The sequence below is a fragment of the Suncus etruscus genome, chromosome 2 (assembly GCF_024139225.1).
Source record: "Suncus etruscus isolate mSunEtr1 chromosome 2, mSunEtr1.pri.cur, whole genome shotgun sequence".
Taxonomy (NCBI): Eukaryota; Metazoa; Chordata; class Mammalia; order Eulipotyphla; family Soricidae; genus Suncus; species Suncus etruscus.
The window spans coordinates 137326975-137345588 of record NC_064849.1 but is presented as its reverse complement, the minus strand read 5'-3'; the positions used below and the strand labels follow the sequence as shown (position 1 = coordinate 137345588).

Here is an 18614-nt window from a genome sequence, read left to right as displayed (position 1 = left end):
ATTTTCCCCACAAAACAAACAGAACCAGAATGATGAGAACATTTTAAATTAGCAACAAAATAAGAATAAAGATGGTTTTATTCCTGCATGTCTCTTATATGAAATAGGCAAAACTGAGGAAACTAAATGGGATGTGTATGTACCTTCACTCTAAGTACAAAGACGTTTAAAGTCTTATGTCAATACTGAAATAATTAATAACACATGAAATTTATTGAGTAGCATAAATTCTGCCACCGCAGAAACAATTCAAGAGGCTGACCACACGCAAAACATGCGTGGGAAGCCAGGGTTCGAAATCCATCTCCAACACTCAGTCCCCTTAGAAATGCTCAGGTGTTGCCCAAATGCAACAACATATAAATTTATTTTTCTTGTAAATGTAATTGCCTGTAATTGTATTTCTTAAAAATAGCAACAGGACCAAAGAAAGATGATAGTAGGTAAGGTACTTACATTGCTCACGGTTGGCCCAGGTTCAATCATGGTACTAAATATGGTCCCTGAGCCCTACAAGAGTGATCCATGAGCATGGAGACAGGCCCAGAGAACCACCAGATGTGGCCCCTGAACAACAAAAAGAATAGCATTTATCCTTTAGTTTTTAAAGCAAATCAGAATAAACAAAATAATTAACATTCTATGAAGCTCAAATGATTTTCACCTCAGTTCTCCTCAAAATTATTTAGACTATAACTAAAGTCTGATTCTAATCATCTCCCCAAAACTCTTTGAATGCCAGAGTTAGCACAGGCAAAAATAAAGGACTATATACCAGTTTCCAAGAGCTGAAGTGAGGCTCAGTTTACATAAAATCATGGAGACTAGAGACTGGAGTGATAGTACAGCAGGTAGGGTGATTGCATGGTACACAGCAGACCTGGATTCAATCATCAATAGCCCCATATGGTTCCCTGAGCATGCCAGGAGTAATTAATTTCTGAGTGTTTAACCAGGGCCAGGTGTGGCCCCCAAACAAAAACAAACAAACCCAAGAAAACATGGAGAATAACACTAAATCTGATGTGGAGAAAGCACCAAACACAAAAGCCCCTTCCACCTTAACCCACCTGCACTGAAAGTGGGCTTTTTACTTTTCACAAAAGGGTTTGGTTTTCTTTATAAATAATAGCCACACACACTTTCAAGAAATGATACATATAAAATAAGATACCTATTTAAAAAGATACATAAAAATAAAAAACTTTTAACTTAACCCAATGCCCCGCACCCAGTGACACTCAGGGGTTACTCCTGGCTATGCACTCAGAAATCACTCCTGGCTCGGGGGACCATATGGGACACCGGGAATCGAATCAGGTTCGTCCTGCATTGGCTGTGTGCAAAACAAACACTTTACTACTGTGATATCAGTCGGGCCCCATGATTCCATTTTTATCAGTGGGTTTTTATCATTTTTATCTCCATTCCTATCCCTACAAGAAACCACTATGGAAGAAAGCCTAAGGATTTCAACTAAGTTTCACTTTTCACCAAAATGAAATTTTGGGACACTTGACAAAATGGAGCAAAACAAATATTCCTTCAACTTAGGCATATTTGGAAGGTGAAAAATAGCTGGGGTTTTTTTTCCCCCTTACTGGCAATAAATTAAGACAAGCTAAAATAAATTATTTTTTAAAAATTGAATACCTTAGGTTAGGAGGATCAAACTTATTCTGTTAGATATAGGGGAGGGAAAATAGGGTCATAAACCTAGTGGTGCTCTGGGGTTGGGAAGTAGAGGTGTCATACCTGGGGAACATGCAGTGCTAAAGAGCAAACTAGGGTTGACTGCAACACCTTAATCTGTATTAATCTCTTAATCAACTCACTTCGTTGATTTATTATTTAAATGAAGTAAGCCAATTATATTTTCTTTTTTTAATTTTTATTTTGGGGCTACATCCAAACAATGCTCAGGGGTTACTCCTGGCTATGCGCTCAGAAATTGCTCCTGGCTTGAGGGTCCATATGGGACGTTGGGGTCTGTCCTAGGTCTGTCCTAGGTCAGCTCCATGCAAGTCAAAAGCCTTACCGCTGCACCACCACTCCAGCCCCGATATTTCTTCTTATAACACTCTGTTTCCAGAAGTAGAATTTAAACTGGCAGGGATCATTATGGGAACTGTAAAATAAAAATCTATGAGTTGTGAAATCACCCCCATACACCATGTTTCTAACCCCTTTCACTGGTCTCAAACTCGCGGCCCGTGAGTTGTTGCGGCCTCCGTACAACATTTTGTGGCCCGCGGCCGGCCTTCAAATATCGCAGTATTCACGATTATTGGCTTACCAAATAAAAATCGCATATTTGAAGGCCGGCATATTTGAAGAACCAGGGTAGCAGTGAAGAAATAATCAACCAAGCCAGTCCGGAAAGAATAATCATGTCATCCATGGCCTTTGCCTCCTGTTCTCCACCTCTGCCAACAAGCCAGATTCCTCTTTTCTTTATTCAAAGCAATTCCCAATACCAGGAGGGGACAGGTCGAGAGAGACAAGGGGGCTTTTACATATCAAAGGCAGAAGTTTTTTTGGTGTTTTTTTTTTGGGGGGGGGGGGGTTCACACCCGGCGGTGCTCAGGGACTACTCCTGGCTGTCTGCTCAGAAATAGCTCCTGGCAGGCACGGGAGACCATATGGGACACGGAGATTTGAACCAACCACCTCTGGTCCTGGATCAGCTGCTTGCAAACGCCACTGTGCTATCTCTCAGGGCCCAAAGGAAGAAGTTTTAAGGAGGAAGTTGAGGGAACACCTTTGTTTGAGGTTGATAGGTGGGTATCATTTTACAGGGAACATCATGCAAGAATTATACCAACTATTGTGACTAGTAATGACATTTTCAATATGTTTGCCCTAAATGTGAGAGGTAACAAATATCTTTGTTCAAGTGACCATATTCACATCCACTAACTGGGCCAACATAGCAATATAACCACTTCAATCACCTGCTTGCTTTTAGTTTTTTGAATGCAGTTTTTATTGCAGAGCCTGATCTTCTTTCAATTCCATGAAACTGCCTTTTACTATAGTCAGAATTTCATGCCACTTTATGTATATCACCTTAAAAACAAAATTTGTCCGTATTGGGAGGCATCCTGGAAATCATCCTAGCCAAACTTTTGTTTTGTTTTTGTTTGGGGAATCATACCCATCAGTGTTTAGTATTAGCCCCTGGTTCTGTAATCAGAGATCACTCCTGGTGATGCTCAAGGGACCATATGTGGGACCAGTGATATAACCTGGTCATCTGCATGCAAGGCAAGTATTCTGAACCCCTGTACTATTTCTCTGGCCTGCTCAAATTCTTAATTTTTCTAATTAAGAAACAGATCTCAACAACACGATAGAAAAAGAACAGGAAGTGTTAAAAAAAAATTGCCTAAATATGGTAGAAAAAAAGTACTCTGCCTCCCAAAAACATACTCTGTCTCCCAAAGTTTTATTTCAAATCCTAACCATCAACTATGTGTATGATGAATATACTTATGTGGAAAATTCCAGAAGCATACTTGGGGAAACAAGACCTTAAGATAACTTCTGCTCAAAACCCACTTCTGCTCAAAACCTCCCATTAGCCTCAACTTCCCCAGCATTACTGGAGCAAAACTTCTCTAAGCTCTGAGATCAGAGCACATGAGCAGCACAAAATAATTCTACATAAACTGTAAATTTAAAGAAGAATGCTTTCTCTTCTTTTCCTGGCAGTTTCTTCTTAATCTCAGGCACACACAGATAGACTTCGTGCTGGGAAAAAGCATCAGTCTGGTAAGCTAACTCAAAATCACAGAAGCAAGTATAACACGAGACAAAAATCTGACTGGTTTCCCAAACCAACTCCCAATCTGTTTTGTAGTGTTTACTTCTTTCTATTCTAGAGTTATCCACAGCACCAAAAGTTCTCATTTCTAGCCTCATAAAGAGAACCAAAGTTAATTGCTAAATGCTTAAAGTTGTATGATGCTAAATGAAGGAAGGTGAAGAGGAATGTTTTTTGGTAAGATGATGTACTTAGCATTCCATCAGAAAGTGGCATAGGCCAGGAAAAGAGATGACTTAAAAGGCTGAAATCACATGCTTTCTCCACCCTGCACACATCCATGGATATTCAGAGGTTACTCCTGGCTCTGCACTCAGTAATTACTCCAGGTGGGGCTCAGGACACCAATTGAGATGCTGGAGATCTAGCCCGGTGGGCTATGTGCAAGGCAAGTACTTCCATTTCTAGCCCCTGGTGTACATGTTTTGCATGCAGGGGACCACATGACCCCTCAGTGACAACACCACTACTCCCTAAAAGAGCAGCATAAAATTTAAACTCTGGAGAGATTACATTTATAAAAATATGGCTTAAAGAAAACTCTTTTGAAGATGGGAATCCAGGTATTTTTCCAAGAAGATGTTTTCATGCAGTATCAATGGTCAGATCTCCAGTATAAGTTGCAAGTAACATCTATCCATTCTCAGTTCAAAATGGTTATCCCTCATACCAGTCTAAACACACAGAGAAAAAAATAATGTGGAATTCAGTCAACAATATTCTTTCAGAGAAAATTTAAATATCCTATTTTATTTTAAACACAATAAGCTTAAAACCCTATTAGTTTTGGTACTATGTAGTTTTGGAATGCATCCTTAAAAAAATAGTTAAAAGATTATAGGAGGTTCTGCCTCATAAATTGGGTGGGTGGGGAATGTAAAGTACCAGGACATGTCATATGAACATTGAGTGGAAATAAAAAATGATCCGACTTAAACATCAAACCTAAAGTCAACAACATAATCAATACCCAATCTACAACAAGCTATACACAGAAGGGAGCAGTTACACTACAGTCCAGGAGGCAAATGAGGGAGATATGGGATACATGCTGGCACAGGGGTGGAGGGAGGACAACACTGGTGGTGGGAATGCCCCTGATTCATTGCCACTATATACCTTAAATATTACTATGAAAGATTCATAATTCACTTTGGTCACAATAAAAATTATTGAAATAAAAAAATAAAAAAGATTATAGGGGGAAATCTGTCATATCAAAACCCTAACTTAAATTCTGAAGTACATGACAAAATTTAAACTTACAACTCCAGTATCTGACAAAAATCAGCAGTTTTTCAAATGATTTTTTAAGTGTTCATCTAAAACCAAAGGGCATATGACTTTCAGATTTGTAAGCATTAAAACAAATTTAAATAATTATGCCCGTTAATGGCTTATGGTGGGAAACAAAAGTGGGAAAACTAACTTTTGGTGGGTCTGGCATTAACGCCTCTGAATTTTCCATCTTGTTCTATGAGCCGGCAGAGGTTGTGCAGAGGCATCGCGCTCATCACTCCATCACTAGCGCCTCCCACAGCCTCCGTGGGCGCTTCGCAGTAGGAGCTGTTCGGTCCGAATTTCAAGGAAAATTCAACTGCGAAATATTTTTCTCTAACAGCAAAGGCAATCAAGCCCTTTCACCTCCCCTCCCCCCAGGTGGAGATCTAGAAGCGAAGTGAGAACATTTGGGAGCCAAAAAAAAAAAAAAAGTATTTTCCTAACTTTAATAATCAAATGGTGTTAAAAAAAAAAATAAAAACCCACAAATACCCTATTTGCAGAAACAGAGAGTGGGCGTTACTAAATCATGTTTTCTTTTTTCCCCCCTCCGAGTGCACAGAGCAAAAACGAAGAAAATGATGACCCAGAAAAATAAAAGATCACATTCCTTTTCAAAGCATTCATTGAAAAACATACAGAGCGTTCTTTGAAGAACGACCACGAGTTTAAACATAGCAGGGCTGTGGCCACCAAATCATAATCCGGAGGGAAATGGCTACACACTTACTTCCATAATTAGACCCCCTAGGTCAAATATTAGTCAGGTAAACTGCTTAAAAACCCCACAAAGACAGAGTGAAAAATGGCCAACAGAAAATGCCCGTCGCTTCTAGGAAAGGGCCCCTGCTCGCTAGCACCCAACGCAGCCAGAATCAAACATCTAGCAGAGAAAGAAACAGGCAACACCAGCCTGGTAAGGAGAAACCAAAAACTTTCCCAAATTAAGTTCGTTCCCGCTCGCCCATTTCCATCCAACAGGTGTCAACACACGTCCTCAAACACAATCCTTTCCTTCCACAAGGGTCTGGAGAAGCAAAAGCAGGTAGGGAGACGAAGCTACCTGAACCCCCTGTCCGGGTTCAAAATGGTCAAAGACATAAAGTGGAGCCCAGATTCTAAGAGATCACTTGGAAGAGTGGGAGAAGGGAGTGGGTGACATGGAAGGAGGTGGACGTGGGGATGTCCTACCACCAAATGTCAGGGCCCGGGTGGCCTTCTAAAATTCTGGGGGTTAGAAGACATGGAGAGGGGGAGAGAGAGGGGGGCGCGTGGGTACCTGCTTATCCAGCGCGTCGCCGCGGGCACCTCCCGGCCCCGCACTGGCCCTAGGGGGCGCGGGTGCCCGCTCGCAGCTGCAGCCCTCCAGGAGGTACATGCCGGCGGGGCGACCGCTCTGCTCTCCCTCGAAGTAGAAGAGGACATTCTGGTAGAGGGCGAACCACTTCTCGTGCCAGCGGCTCGCCTCGGCCGCCTTCTTGCTCAGGAAGCCGCGCTTGGTGCCCTCCTTGCGGGCCAGGAAGGCCAGGTACAGGGCGTGCCCCTCGTTGTAGCGCACGCTCTTCTGCATGGTGCGAGCTCAGCCTTGCGTTCCGGCCATCTCCAAGGCGCACCCGCTGCGCTCCCGCCGCCTCCGAGCGCCCTCTGCCCCGCGTGCCCACCCCGCACTCCGCACCCCGCTGGACTTGTCCCCTGCGGCTGGCCAAACAGGTTGTCGGCGGCGAACCCCCGCGATCGACCTCGGAGGCCCCAACCAGGAGCCCAGGAGCGGACGGGGGAGCGCGCCGGCCGGAGAGACTCGCCCGCGGTTGCCCCCGAAGTTGCGGGATGCGGGAACCCACCGCGCACTGGCCAAGGAGGCGCGGCGCGCGGCAGCCCGGCCAGGAGGACGATGCGATTATCCTCGGGCCACTCGCCCGCTCGCTCGCTCGCTCGCGCGCTCGCAGCCTCCGGGAGACAGAAGGGAAAAGCGTCACGTGGGAGATCAGCTGTAATCGGCTCGGAGCCCGATTTAAAGGGCGAAGTCGGAGCCGCGGGGGACGCTGGCGCAGCCCCGCTCGCCACCCCGCCGCGGCCAGCCGCGGGCGTCGCGCTCTCGCCCCGCGCGCCCCGGCGGATCGTGGCGAGGTGGAGGCACGGCGGCGGCCACACGGCGCTCACACGCGCGCACACGCACAGCCCGGCGCAGGGACACTCACTCACTCACTCACTCACTCACGTCCGCACCGGCCAATTGGGCACGCTAGGCGCACACTTGCAAATTCACACCCTCCAAAGTACACGCGCAAAAATATACCCACGCACACATCCACATCCCCAGGGTGCACGCCGCACACCAAAGTTCAGCTGTGCCTGTAACCAAAGAGAAGCTAACACAGATGCACACGCTAATAGACTTTCCCCAAACACACTTCACATATTCACACCCCCAAATTCACACCCACCCACAAGTATGCAGACATACATTGAACCCCAGAACGCACACATGCATACATATAATGCACAAATACTCACACCCACCGAGACAAATAGATTCATACTTCGACATTCCTGGTCAGACGCACACTCACGTTTGGCAAATCATCCTACATACACACACGAACATAAATACAGGCAAACACATAGCATATTCTTCCAAAAGTACGAACACTCGCAAACACATACATTAGTGCCAAGCACACACTTTCACAACCCACTTATCCGTAACTCAAAACACACTTACTTGCCACATCCACGCAATTCGCAAATACTCGAATGTATTTGCATGGCAGTGGGTGGAGTTACAGAGCTGCTTTGCATCACCACAAGCACAACTTTTCCACAAGCATAATAGCACCTCGGCTATTATGTTCAAAATATGAGATGAAAGCTAAGTTATGACTTAAGAAGTTATGACCAAGAAGATATTAGATGTTGTGATGCCTTAGTATGCAGTTAAAAGAAACTAACATTTAAGCAAGGAATTTCCAACATAGTGGGGAAAGCATTCAACAAGACTGTCACTCCTGGCAGAGTCCATCCCCAGAAGTCAAACTGGCATGGGTTTACCAGATTCCTTTTTGGGCTGGAACTCATCTCATTAACAAACCTGCAAGGTACTGCCAGAAAACTAAGATCTGTACTATAAAACCTAAATGGAAAGAAATGATGGGCCAGGAAGCTGTCACAGAAAATGAGAGTGAGACTCGGAGGGCCAGTATTGACTTTGCTCTGTACAAGTTTCTTATTCCCTTTAGTCAGTTACCATAAAAATGATTTTCCATAAAAAGCCTATTGTTAAAAATTAGAAGAAAAAAAATCTTTTTCAGGACCCTGAGTCTGCGACAATCCACCTGTTTTGTGTAGCTAGCTACGTACTCATAAACTGGGAGCCCAAGGGTTCTGCAGTACCATAAATGCTGTTTTTGCAGAATATTTTAACTCTGCCTCACTGAGCAGCTGAGTGTTTTTCCATTTGATTTTTTTTTTAAAGCTTTCACCATTAAAACAGCAAATGCAGCAACAGGGGCTTTGCCATTTGAAATTATAGTGAGAATAATGACCATTTCTTTTTGCCTATTTTTTAGAAAATGTTTATTGAATCACCATGAGATACAGTTACAACGTTATTTATGACTGAGTTTCAGTCATACAATGTCTAATGCCCTTCCTACAAGCCCAACAACACCCATCCCATTACCAGTGCACATTTGAGGTCATCAATGTCCTCAGTTTCTTTCCCACCCTCTCCCTGCCCTTGTCACTCCCTCTGTTTCTTTATGACAAATATTTTTGTTCTCTCTCTCTCTCTCTCTCTCTCTCTCTCTCTCTCTCTCTCTCTCTCTCTCTCTCTCTCTCTCTCTCTCTCTTTCTCTCTCCCTCCCTACCCCTTTCTCCTTTTACTTTTAAGTACTGTGGTTTGCAATATTGTTACTGACGGGGGGGGGGGGGTGGGGGGGTGGGGGGGGGTATCATGCATATCACTCTACCTCTTTTAGCACCCAGTTTATGTCTAGCGTGATCATTCAACTAACATTATAATGTCAGAGTGGTCCCTTCTCTGCCCTAATTGTACTGCCTGGCTCTTTGTGTCAAACTTTTTGACATGGACTAGCCCTCCTGGCATTCATTTTTATGGTCTTTGGGTATTATTATTATTATTATTATATATTATCTTTTATAGATAGATATATCCCACAAATGAATAAGAACATTCTTTTTTTTTTTTTTGGTTTTTCAGGCCACACCCGTTTGATGCTCAGGGGTTACTCCTGACTAAGTGCTCAGAAATTGCCCCTGGTTTGGGGGGACCGTATGGGATGCCGGGGGATCGAACCCGCGGTTCTTCCTTGGCTATGGCTTGCAAGGCAGACACCTTACCTCTAGCAAAACCTCGCTGTCCCCGAATAAGAACATTCTATGTCTAGCCCTCTCCCTCTGACAAATTTCACTTATCTTTGCATGCTTTTATTTTATTTTTTTGGGGGGGTCACACCCGGTGATGCTCAGGGGTTACTCCTGGCTATGCACTCAGAAGTCGCTCCTGGCTTGGGGGACCATATGGGACACCGGGGATCGAACCGCGGTCCATCCAAGGCTAGCGCAGGCAAAGCAGGCACCTTACCTCTAGCGCCACCGCCCGGCCCCTCTTTGCATGCTTTTAAAGAAATGAATGGATGCTGTTAATGTGGGTTTAATCTGGCTGGGACAAATATTGCACCTTGTTCTAATTTTCTTCCTCCTTTCCTTTTTATTTTTCAGATTTATTTTATTTATTAATTTTACTGTGCAGAGATTCCAACCCAGGGCTTCACACTCTACCATTGCTTTATCCTCGCCCCTATATTGTTCTCCAGAGATTCAAGTATCAAAAAATGTGAACATGATTTTAAAGCAGTTTTAGATGCAAAGGAAATGGCATTTGCCATCCCCTGTGGTCCAATTGCAGCCAGAAGAAATGTAAATGAGTTAGCACCTACTTAGTGAATGATTTACAATATTTAGTGAAACCATTATGGGTGGATTTAATAACAGTCTCCCCAAAAGAACTGTTTTCCTATGAGCACTCAAACTTCCTAGTCACTGTATTTATTCAGATGTGAAACGTTCTTTTTCTCAATAATCCATGTCTCTGGTGTAAAGGTTAACTTCAATGCTGATTTGTCCTTTCCAAGTACTTTTGATATGAACACCATGAAGTGTTGAGTCCAGTTTCTTTTCTGTTGTCATTTCTTACTTGTAAGTTGTCTAGGCCGGAAAAGTCTTTGAAAGAAAAACGTGGTCTGGTTTCCCCTGACATTTGTCCAGTGAATGTGATGGGCTTTAATCATAAAAAATCACTACAAGAACTAATTACTTATTCCCTGTTCACATCTTCAATATTTTCTTTAAGAGAATAAAGCCTAGTCCCTCCTCTCCTGGTCTTCCTTCTGTTTGAAATAGGATTTCAACTTCAGATGTCTCTCCACCTGCTGCTTCTTCGAGGCAGGACTGGCTCCCTAATCTCTGCATTGCCTGTGGAAGAATTGGTAAGTCATTAGGCACACAAGGGACTCCTAAAGATTTGTCTAAGTAAATGTTTTATTTATCATTGAATTGTTGAAGGAGCACACACAGTTGCAAAATCAGATCTTTCTCCAAGATTGCAGAAGAAAGTCATAAGAAGCACCTCCCTGGGGAGTTTTCTCTGGGCATGGGTGGGCCTTGCTTCCTCCTTTCTTATGGAAACTGTCCCTGGAATGGGGCCATCCTGAACCAACAAAGGCCAGCGGGTTATGTAAATGAAGATGCTGGTTCCCTGTAGATCAAACAGGTTGGCCAGAGAAATGATGTGGGTGTGAACACATTGCTCTTCTCTCTTACATTCTGGGAATTCTTCTGTGAATTTGATCTTTTTTCCATCCTATTTCATGGACTCTTCCCTGGGGTCAGTTTAAATTTTCCAAGAGCGTCAAAGTGTTCCACACTGATAATGGTGACAATGTTCTCTTTGTGTTTTAGGCATGATTCCAGAAAAAAAATACCAATGAAATACCTTATCTGGGAATCTAAATTACTGCTTGTAGAAGGGAAGACCTAAAACCAAGGGATGGGGAAGGAAGGAAGGAAGGAAGGAAGGAAGGAAGGAAGGAAGGAAGGAAGGAAGAAAGGAAGGAAGGAAGGAAGGAAGGAAGGAAGGAAGGAAGGAAGGAAGGAAGGAAGGAAGGAAGGAAGGAAGGAAGGAAGGAAGGGAGGGAGGAGTGCAGGGAGGGAGGAGTGCAGGGAGGGAGGAGTGCAGGGAGGGATAAGAGAGGGAGGGAGGGAAGGAAAAAGAGGGAGGGGAGGAGAAAGGAAGAAAGGGAGAGAATGAGGAAAGAAGGGAGGAAAAGGAAAAGGGAGGAAGGGAGGGGGAGAAAAAAGAGGGGAGGGAAGGGAAGAGAGGTAGAAAGAGGAGGAGAGTTTGAATTTGAGGTGCTGACACACTGGTAATGAAATTCTCTACTTCATGCCTGCAAAACAGGGTCTCTTCCTAGGAAGAAAATAATTTGAGATAGTCAAAGCTATTATTGAGTGAAATAAATCCAAGGAGTTGATATCCAAATATAAAAGCTAATCTGTAGCTTTTCAAAAACACCTTAACTCAAATCTTAGAAGACCTGTTGGAGAAGATTCAGTGAGAGCAGATTCTCCGATGTCAGGAAGTGGTGAAGCACAGCAGGTGAGAAGTGAAGAAGCACAGGAAAGCCAGAGCCAAAAGAAGAAAATGTTTCAAGAAGAGGGGAATGATGAACTAAATCAAAAACTGTGCTAATAGATACTGACAGAGACTGGCCATTGGGCTTGACCAAGTCAGGGTTGGTGGGGTAAAGGAGATCCACTTTGAGTTTATTGTAGTCGGGCATTTCAAAGGCTAAACAGAGTTATTCTCAGTCTATATACTATACTCAAAAAATCTGGGCTGCAAATAAAAAATTCACCAGTGATTCATCAATATATTCTGGTTTTAGAAGTTCAAGTCTGAGATGATGGGAGCAGAGGTAGCTGTTGGTTCCTATGAGTAAGTACTAGAAACCCTAAGACAGGCTCAAGCATTTTGACCCAGGATCACTAATGCTGTATTTGGAGAAGAATGTGCTATAAGGGAAAACCCTATACACACCCCCTTAGCCCTATTCAAGCCTCAACAGAGTCACACAACAGGTTTCTGTCTATCCATGTTGTTCCACAACATGAAGTGAGCACAGCGGTAGGATGTTTGCCTTGCACATGGCAGACCAGGGAAAGACCAGGGTTCAATCCTCAGCATCCCATATGGTCCCCAAGCCTGCCAGGAGCAATTTTTGAGTGCAGAGTCAGGAGTACTCAGCCCTCTGGGTGTGGCCAATCCCCCCTCCCCCCCAAAAGAACAATAGTTCCATAAGAAAGGAGTCCTCTTCTTGTGCTTCTATAGGAAATGTTCTTGGTGAATCAAAAAAAAATGTCATGGTGTTGAATTCAGGTGCAGTGGGCTCTTATGATGCAAGCCACACACCTCCTAACTTTGCTCAGACCAGATTCCAGATGTTTTGACATCTTGAAGGCAGGAGTGAAAAGAAGTTGAGGAGTCTAGGCTAGGGGAAAGAGTTTAAAGCAGTAACTGAGTTCTTACCTTTTAGGAGTTGAAAACATCAACTCTGATGCAGAAAAGGTTTCTTCCTGAGAAGCCCTTGAACTGGTTCTTCACTTTTGAAAGATATCTTCAGTGTCCTCTCCTCTTTTTGAAGGAAAGAAAGCAAAAAAATCCTCAGGCAAGAACTGCGGCTCAGAAGCTCAGTGATCTTTTGCAGTATGTGTTATTTTGTACACAGCTATTCTAGAAAGAGATCTACGTTTTTCTTCTGTAACACTAGCTAGATATTAAAATGAGAGAATTTGCTCTCTTTCTTGTCTTGGACAAGATTCTATCTACCAGCTTCTCTGACTGTAGATAAGTTGGATATTTTGCTTAGTTCATTGTCGGGGGGCTGATCCTGGCTTTGTGCTCAGGAACTGTTTGTAGGGAACAGGTGACAAAGGAAGCATGGGATAATATAGTAACTGCCTTAACCCCTAACCATATTTTCCCCATCATTAAATATGTAAGCTAAAGGTTTTTCAAAATGCCTTTAATCAGATTAATGGTGTTCCTAGTTATTTCCAGTTTACTAAGTTTAAAAACTTGTGATAAGATGTTGAACTCAACTAATTTTTTCTGATAATCATATGGTTTTTAAATTGCTTCTAATGAATCAACATTAGGTAAACTTTACATTTCCTTATCACAATATATTGTCTGATGTTAATACCATTCAATATTTTTCCTCTCAAACTCTATTTCTCAACTCTGAAGTTTAATTTGGGTATTCTTTCTTCCATTTTATTTTATGATGCCTTCTGTCTTCTTGAGTATATGGGGCATTATTGTAATAGCTGTTATTCTCTACCTTTTTTTTTCTCATTGTTGTGACAAATGTAAAAAAATGCTATCATTTTTGCCTTCCTGATTGGAATTTTATACTTCCTTTAAGGCCCATTTGCCTGCTTCTCTGCCAGTTTTAATTAGATGTTAGATAGTGCAAATTGTTCCGTTTAGGTTCTGTTGCCTATGTGGTTGAGTGGTTAGTTATTGTAGTGTATCCCTTTCAATATTTTCACTTTATTCTTGAATTCATCTAAGTAGCCTCAAAATAGTTGGATTCCAATAAACCTTACTTTGAAGCTTTTGAATTAGAGATCCAGAATGCCTTCAGCACAGGTTAATATGGCCCAGCCATCTCAGGACTATACAGCAGAGCCTTTGGAGAATTTGCAGTGTCAGTTTTAGGGACTATTCATTGTGCTTCTCTTTGGAGATTTCTTTTTTGACTGTCATCATGTCAGATGTACGTGCTAATCAGGGCTCAGCAAAAGACTGGACAGGTACTTTCCTGCAGATTTGGAGCTCTCCTTATGCAGCAGCTGCCTCTGAACAATCTAATCTGGTCTTGACTATTCTAATCCCTGATTTCTCTAAACTGTAAATCTTGTTTTCTTATCCCAGTGAGGCCACAGGCCCTTTGCGAGCACTCTTAGTGCCCCAGACTGACTTCTCCCCCAAACTGTGCACTGGGCCCCAGGCTGACTCACCTCCTTTCCTTCCTTACTTCCAAACCTAAGTATCACATAGCTTTATTTCTGATAGCCTCTTGTCTGGAAACTGCTGCCTAATCTTTATTATATTTGTTTTTAATTATTAAAGCAAGAAATAGAAATTCAGCCATCTTAATGTTGGTGGAGGTCCCCACATGTGAAATGGAGAGGAGAAAGACAGTAGCCCCAAAAAGCAAATTTGCAGCTTCCTCTCTTACACACTTCCACCACCCCTCAAAGTGGCTGGAGAGATCAAGGACTATGAACCTTGCTCTGGCAAGGAAAGGAAAGTCATTCCTAGACCTTAGCCAGGCCTTTTGGGTCTGTAACCTTCCCTCACAGAAAACAATTTCAGAGAATGTCTATAAGAACAGTGAAATAAAAACTGGCTTTATTTGGGATACTGAGGAAGGGGAGGGAGAGAATAAGAAAGAGAAAGAGTAGGGGCCAGAGAGACAGCACAGCGATATGGCATTTGCCTTGCATTCAGCTGACCTAGGATGGACCTGGGTTTGATTCCCAGTATTCTATATGGTCCCCCGAGCCTGCCAGGAGTGATTTCTGAACACAAAGCCAGAAATAACCCCCTGAGCACCACCGGGTGTGCCCCTCCAAAAAAAACAAACAAACCAAAAACACCAATGTATCTAAGACCATGTCTTTCATCATTTCATATATGTCTTTCTCCTTCCCTACTCAATTTCTTTCCTTCTCCTAACTATATTCTGGGACCTAGGATGGTCTCAACAACCCCATTTAAGCCATTGCGTTTCTACATGTAGTTATTCTGAATACCTGAATCACATAAGTTATTCTAAATCACATAAGTGATATCATCTTGTATTTATCCTTCTTTTTCTAGCTTACTTCATTTAACAGTTGACTTTTATAGAGTTTTCTCAACCTATTCCTTGTGGGGTTTTTTGCTTAGATAAGAGTCCTGGTTGCCAGAAGAAAGGGTTGGGTAGTTAACAGTCTTTTTTGATGTTCCTTTCCTGACCTTTGTTCCTGCTGGAGCTTCTCTCCTTAACCCAAGAAGACTGAAGGTCCAGAAACTGGGTCTGCAGTGGCACTAGGTGAGACTCTTATCAATGATGAATTAGGTCCCCCAAATCTTGTCTGTTGGTTTTATTATATCTCATAAATTCATTGGCTTGTGGACCGCTTCCGTACCTGCCTGCCTACTTCAATCTGACAGTAATTTGCAGGTGATTGATAGCTGCCCTCAACCACCATCAGGAGCTCTAGCCCACTTATAGGTGAAAAGAGGTACTGCACCAAGTTTAGCAGGCCTACCAAAGATTGCTAATGTGCTACCTTTCTAAGGTGCTAATGTAATCGAAAGGACTAAATGGCTCATGTTCATGTTGTTAATTCAATTGCTTTAGAGGGGCTGGTCAGAGAATTTGCAAGGGGTTAAAATGTTTGTTTTTCACTGTGCCAACCCTTGTTTGATCCCTGGTGTTGCTGGGAGAATTCCAGAACCAGGATCAACCCCAGAGCACAGAGCCAGGAACAGTTCTTGAGCACTGATTGGGTGGGAAAGCAAGAACGCAAGTGAGAGAAAGAGAAATATCCTATGAGGGCCATAGTTTAAGATATAGGTATTCACTAATATATATAAATATATCATCTAGAAAATTATTTGGATAAGAAGTGAATCCTATTACAAGAAATAGGAGCAAGAGACAGAACTCTTAGATGCACAAGCCAGTGGTTTTCAACATTTTGCTATTAGATGTTAGGGACACACCCAACAATTTCAGAGCTTACTCTGGCTCTGTGCTTCGAGATCACTCCTGGAAGAGCTCAGGGACCATATGGGGTGCCAGGAATTGAATTGGGGTGCGCCGAGTACAAGGCAAGTACCTCTATCCCTTGGCCCCAACCTTAGCTCATACTACTCAGTTTTAAATTTAAGGGGGTTTTGAATAAAGCCACTGTTCCATTTGTCCAATATTTCCCATTTATTTGATTACTCCATTTTATTCCAGAGCTCTTAGGATTAAAAGGGTAACCTTGGGGCAGTCTCAGACAGCCAATCACAGTGCCACTTTCCTTTTGAGCATTAAGCTTCACAGTCAGAGATCACTTTCCATTGCTCTGGAAGTCTGATTGAGCATTGCATTCTGGTTATAAGATGTAATAGGGTCTCTCTTCTACCATGTAGTCATCATTGCATGGCCATCTTTGTCCAGATTGCCCAGGACTTGCCTACTTAATCATTGACGTGCTATATTCCACAATCTCTAACAACAAAATGATTGGTCTAACTCTGGGGCCAGTGCTAGACTTCTTTGCTCTCAAGAGCTGTTTTCAGAACAGCTCCAAGGCTCAAGTTCCAAGGCTCATTCAACTCCTGAGGCTCAAATCCAACTAAGGACTCAGAGTAGAACTGGGAGGAGATGACCTTGGCTTACTATGCAGGAGCTTACTATCAAATCTTTAGATGGGAAATTTCCATCGTTTATTTTAAATAGTAAAATGTTCATGTGTGAGGCAGTAAATGTGTCAGAGTAAAAAATATCATCAAGTAGCATATGTTTGCCTAAGGCAAATAAAATAAGATTCTGTAACTACCAGTCTTTATTCTCAAGTAGTATAGGAGGCTATTTTTACTTTTAAAATGTGGATTAGTATCTATGCAGACTTTTGTACAAATTGTAAAAAAAAAAAATTATACACACTAAACAAACAAAAATAACTATGTGTCCCTGTATTCTAAAGTGATTGTTGGCTGCCCATGCCCTGGTCTTTGATAGTGCAGGTAGAGGAACCACTGAAAGTCTTCCTCCATGTTTGGGAGTTGGAGGGGTGGGGGGTGTGAGTCTGTCCTATCCCTTCCAAACTCTGGTGCATTCGTACACATCTGTCCCCTGCTGTTCCCTGGAACAGTGTTCTCTGTCCTCCTGGTCTGTGGATTGCTGGCCACTACCATCAGGTTGTCTCTAGTAGGTGGAGATTGGTGTGCAGCAGCCCAAGAGGCCTCTTCCTGTCGACCCAAAGAGACCTGACTGTCTTGAATGCCAGTGAATCTGTAGAGGTCTGCCATACTAGAACCTAATGAGGAAGAAGTCATTTGGCCTGAGTGGGTGACTCGTGATGAGCTGGGCCCAACCTGAGATTCCTCCCCAAGTCTCTCAGTCTCACTGGGATGGAGAATGGAGAGTGACGGCATCTCTGGAAAAATCATCAGCTCCTTCCCCACTCACTGCCTGTCCCCAGCTTCCAGGAACAGTTGCACTGAGGTCAGCTAGGAGACAGGCTTAGGCTCCGACCCTGGCACTTTGGCAACCCTTAGAGGACCTTGCACAGAAGGCCAGTATGTTTCCCTTTTCCTGACTGGCTAAGAGCTTTGCCCTTGATTCCCAGTCAGCTGTTTCAACTGTTCATCATTTTCTTCACTAGCCATTGAGCCAATAAAAAACAATCCCACCCCTCACCTAGTGGTGCTCAGGGGTTACTCCTAGCTCTGTACTCAGAAATCATTCTTTGTGATACTTGGTTGACCATAAGAGATGCTCAGGATAGAAATTAGATCAGTTGCATGCAAGACAAATGCCTTAACCACTGCACCATCACTCCTGTCCCTGAGCCAATAAATTTTACAAGCTCTTTCAGAAAAAAACTATGTGTATGCATGTTTTATATTTGAAAAAGAAATTTGCTCACCCACTGGTAGCTAAACACATGCTCTGAGCTGATTTTCTAATGTTAGAGATAAACTCTGCAGCAGCTCTGTCCCTTTTCACCTGAATGCAGAACTAGGTAGGCCCTGGAAAGGACACTAAAAAAGAGAGGTTGTACTATCTCTGAGCCATCACTTTGAATTTCTCATTACCAAATCCCATGCATATACATATATGCATATAAAAATGAATATACTTTCAGTAGGCGACACATCTGGATGTGGATGGATTTATTAGCACTTTACTTTCCTAATAAAAGAAAATTTGAAGGTGTCAAGGGAGGTTGAACATGATATTAAATTCTGGGACATATAAGAAGTTCAATAATTGAGGAGGGGATATTATATTGCTAAGAGACCACTCAGGGAATTTTAATTATTTTATTTATTCATTTTATGTTGGGCTATTCCTAGTGATGCTCAGAGGTTACTCCTGGCTCTACACTCAGGAATTTCTATTGGAAGTACTTGGGGGGAACATAAGAGATACCAGGGATTGAACCAAATCGTCCACATGCAAAGCAAGCACCAATTTTAAAGCTTTTTTGGTTTTGTTTTTTTTTTTTTTTGGTTTTTTCAGGCCACACCCGTTTGATGCTCAGGGGTTACTCCTGGTTAAGTGCTCAGAAATTGTCGCTGGCTGGGGGGGACCATATGGGATGCTGGGGGATCAAACCGTGGTCCTTCCTTGGCTAGCGCTTGCAAGGCAGGCAC

General features: G+C 43.0%; 1 protein-coding gene and 1 non-coding gene across 2 annotated transcripts in view; one reads left to right on the top strand and one right to left on the bottom strand.

The window, feature by feature from the left end:
- Positions 1-6677, bottom strand: part of RASGRF2 (Ras protein specific guanine nucleotide releasing factor 2) — a 265084-nt gene extending 258407 nt beyond the window's left edge. Inside the window, exon 1 of the mRNA XM_049766039.1 lies at positions 6387-6677. Within this exon, the coding sequence (XP_049621996.1) occupies positions 6387-6677 (291 nt within the window). The remainder of the gene's footprint in view (positions 1-6386) is intronic.
- Positions 6678-16924: 10247 nt separating this feature from the next.
- On the top strand, positions 16925-17078 carry LOC126002402 (small nucleolar RNA SNORA71). The gene has a single exon (XR_007493114.1). It is a non-coding gene; the product is annotated as a small nucleolar RNA SNORA71 (small nucleolar RNA).
- Positions 17079-18614: the final 1536 nt, after the last annotated feature.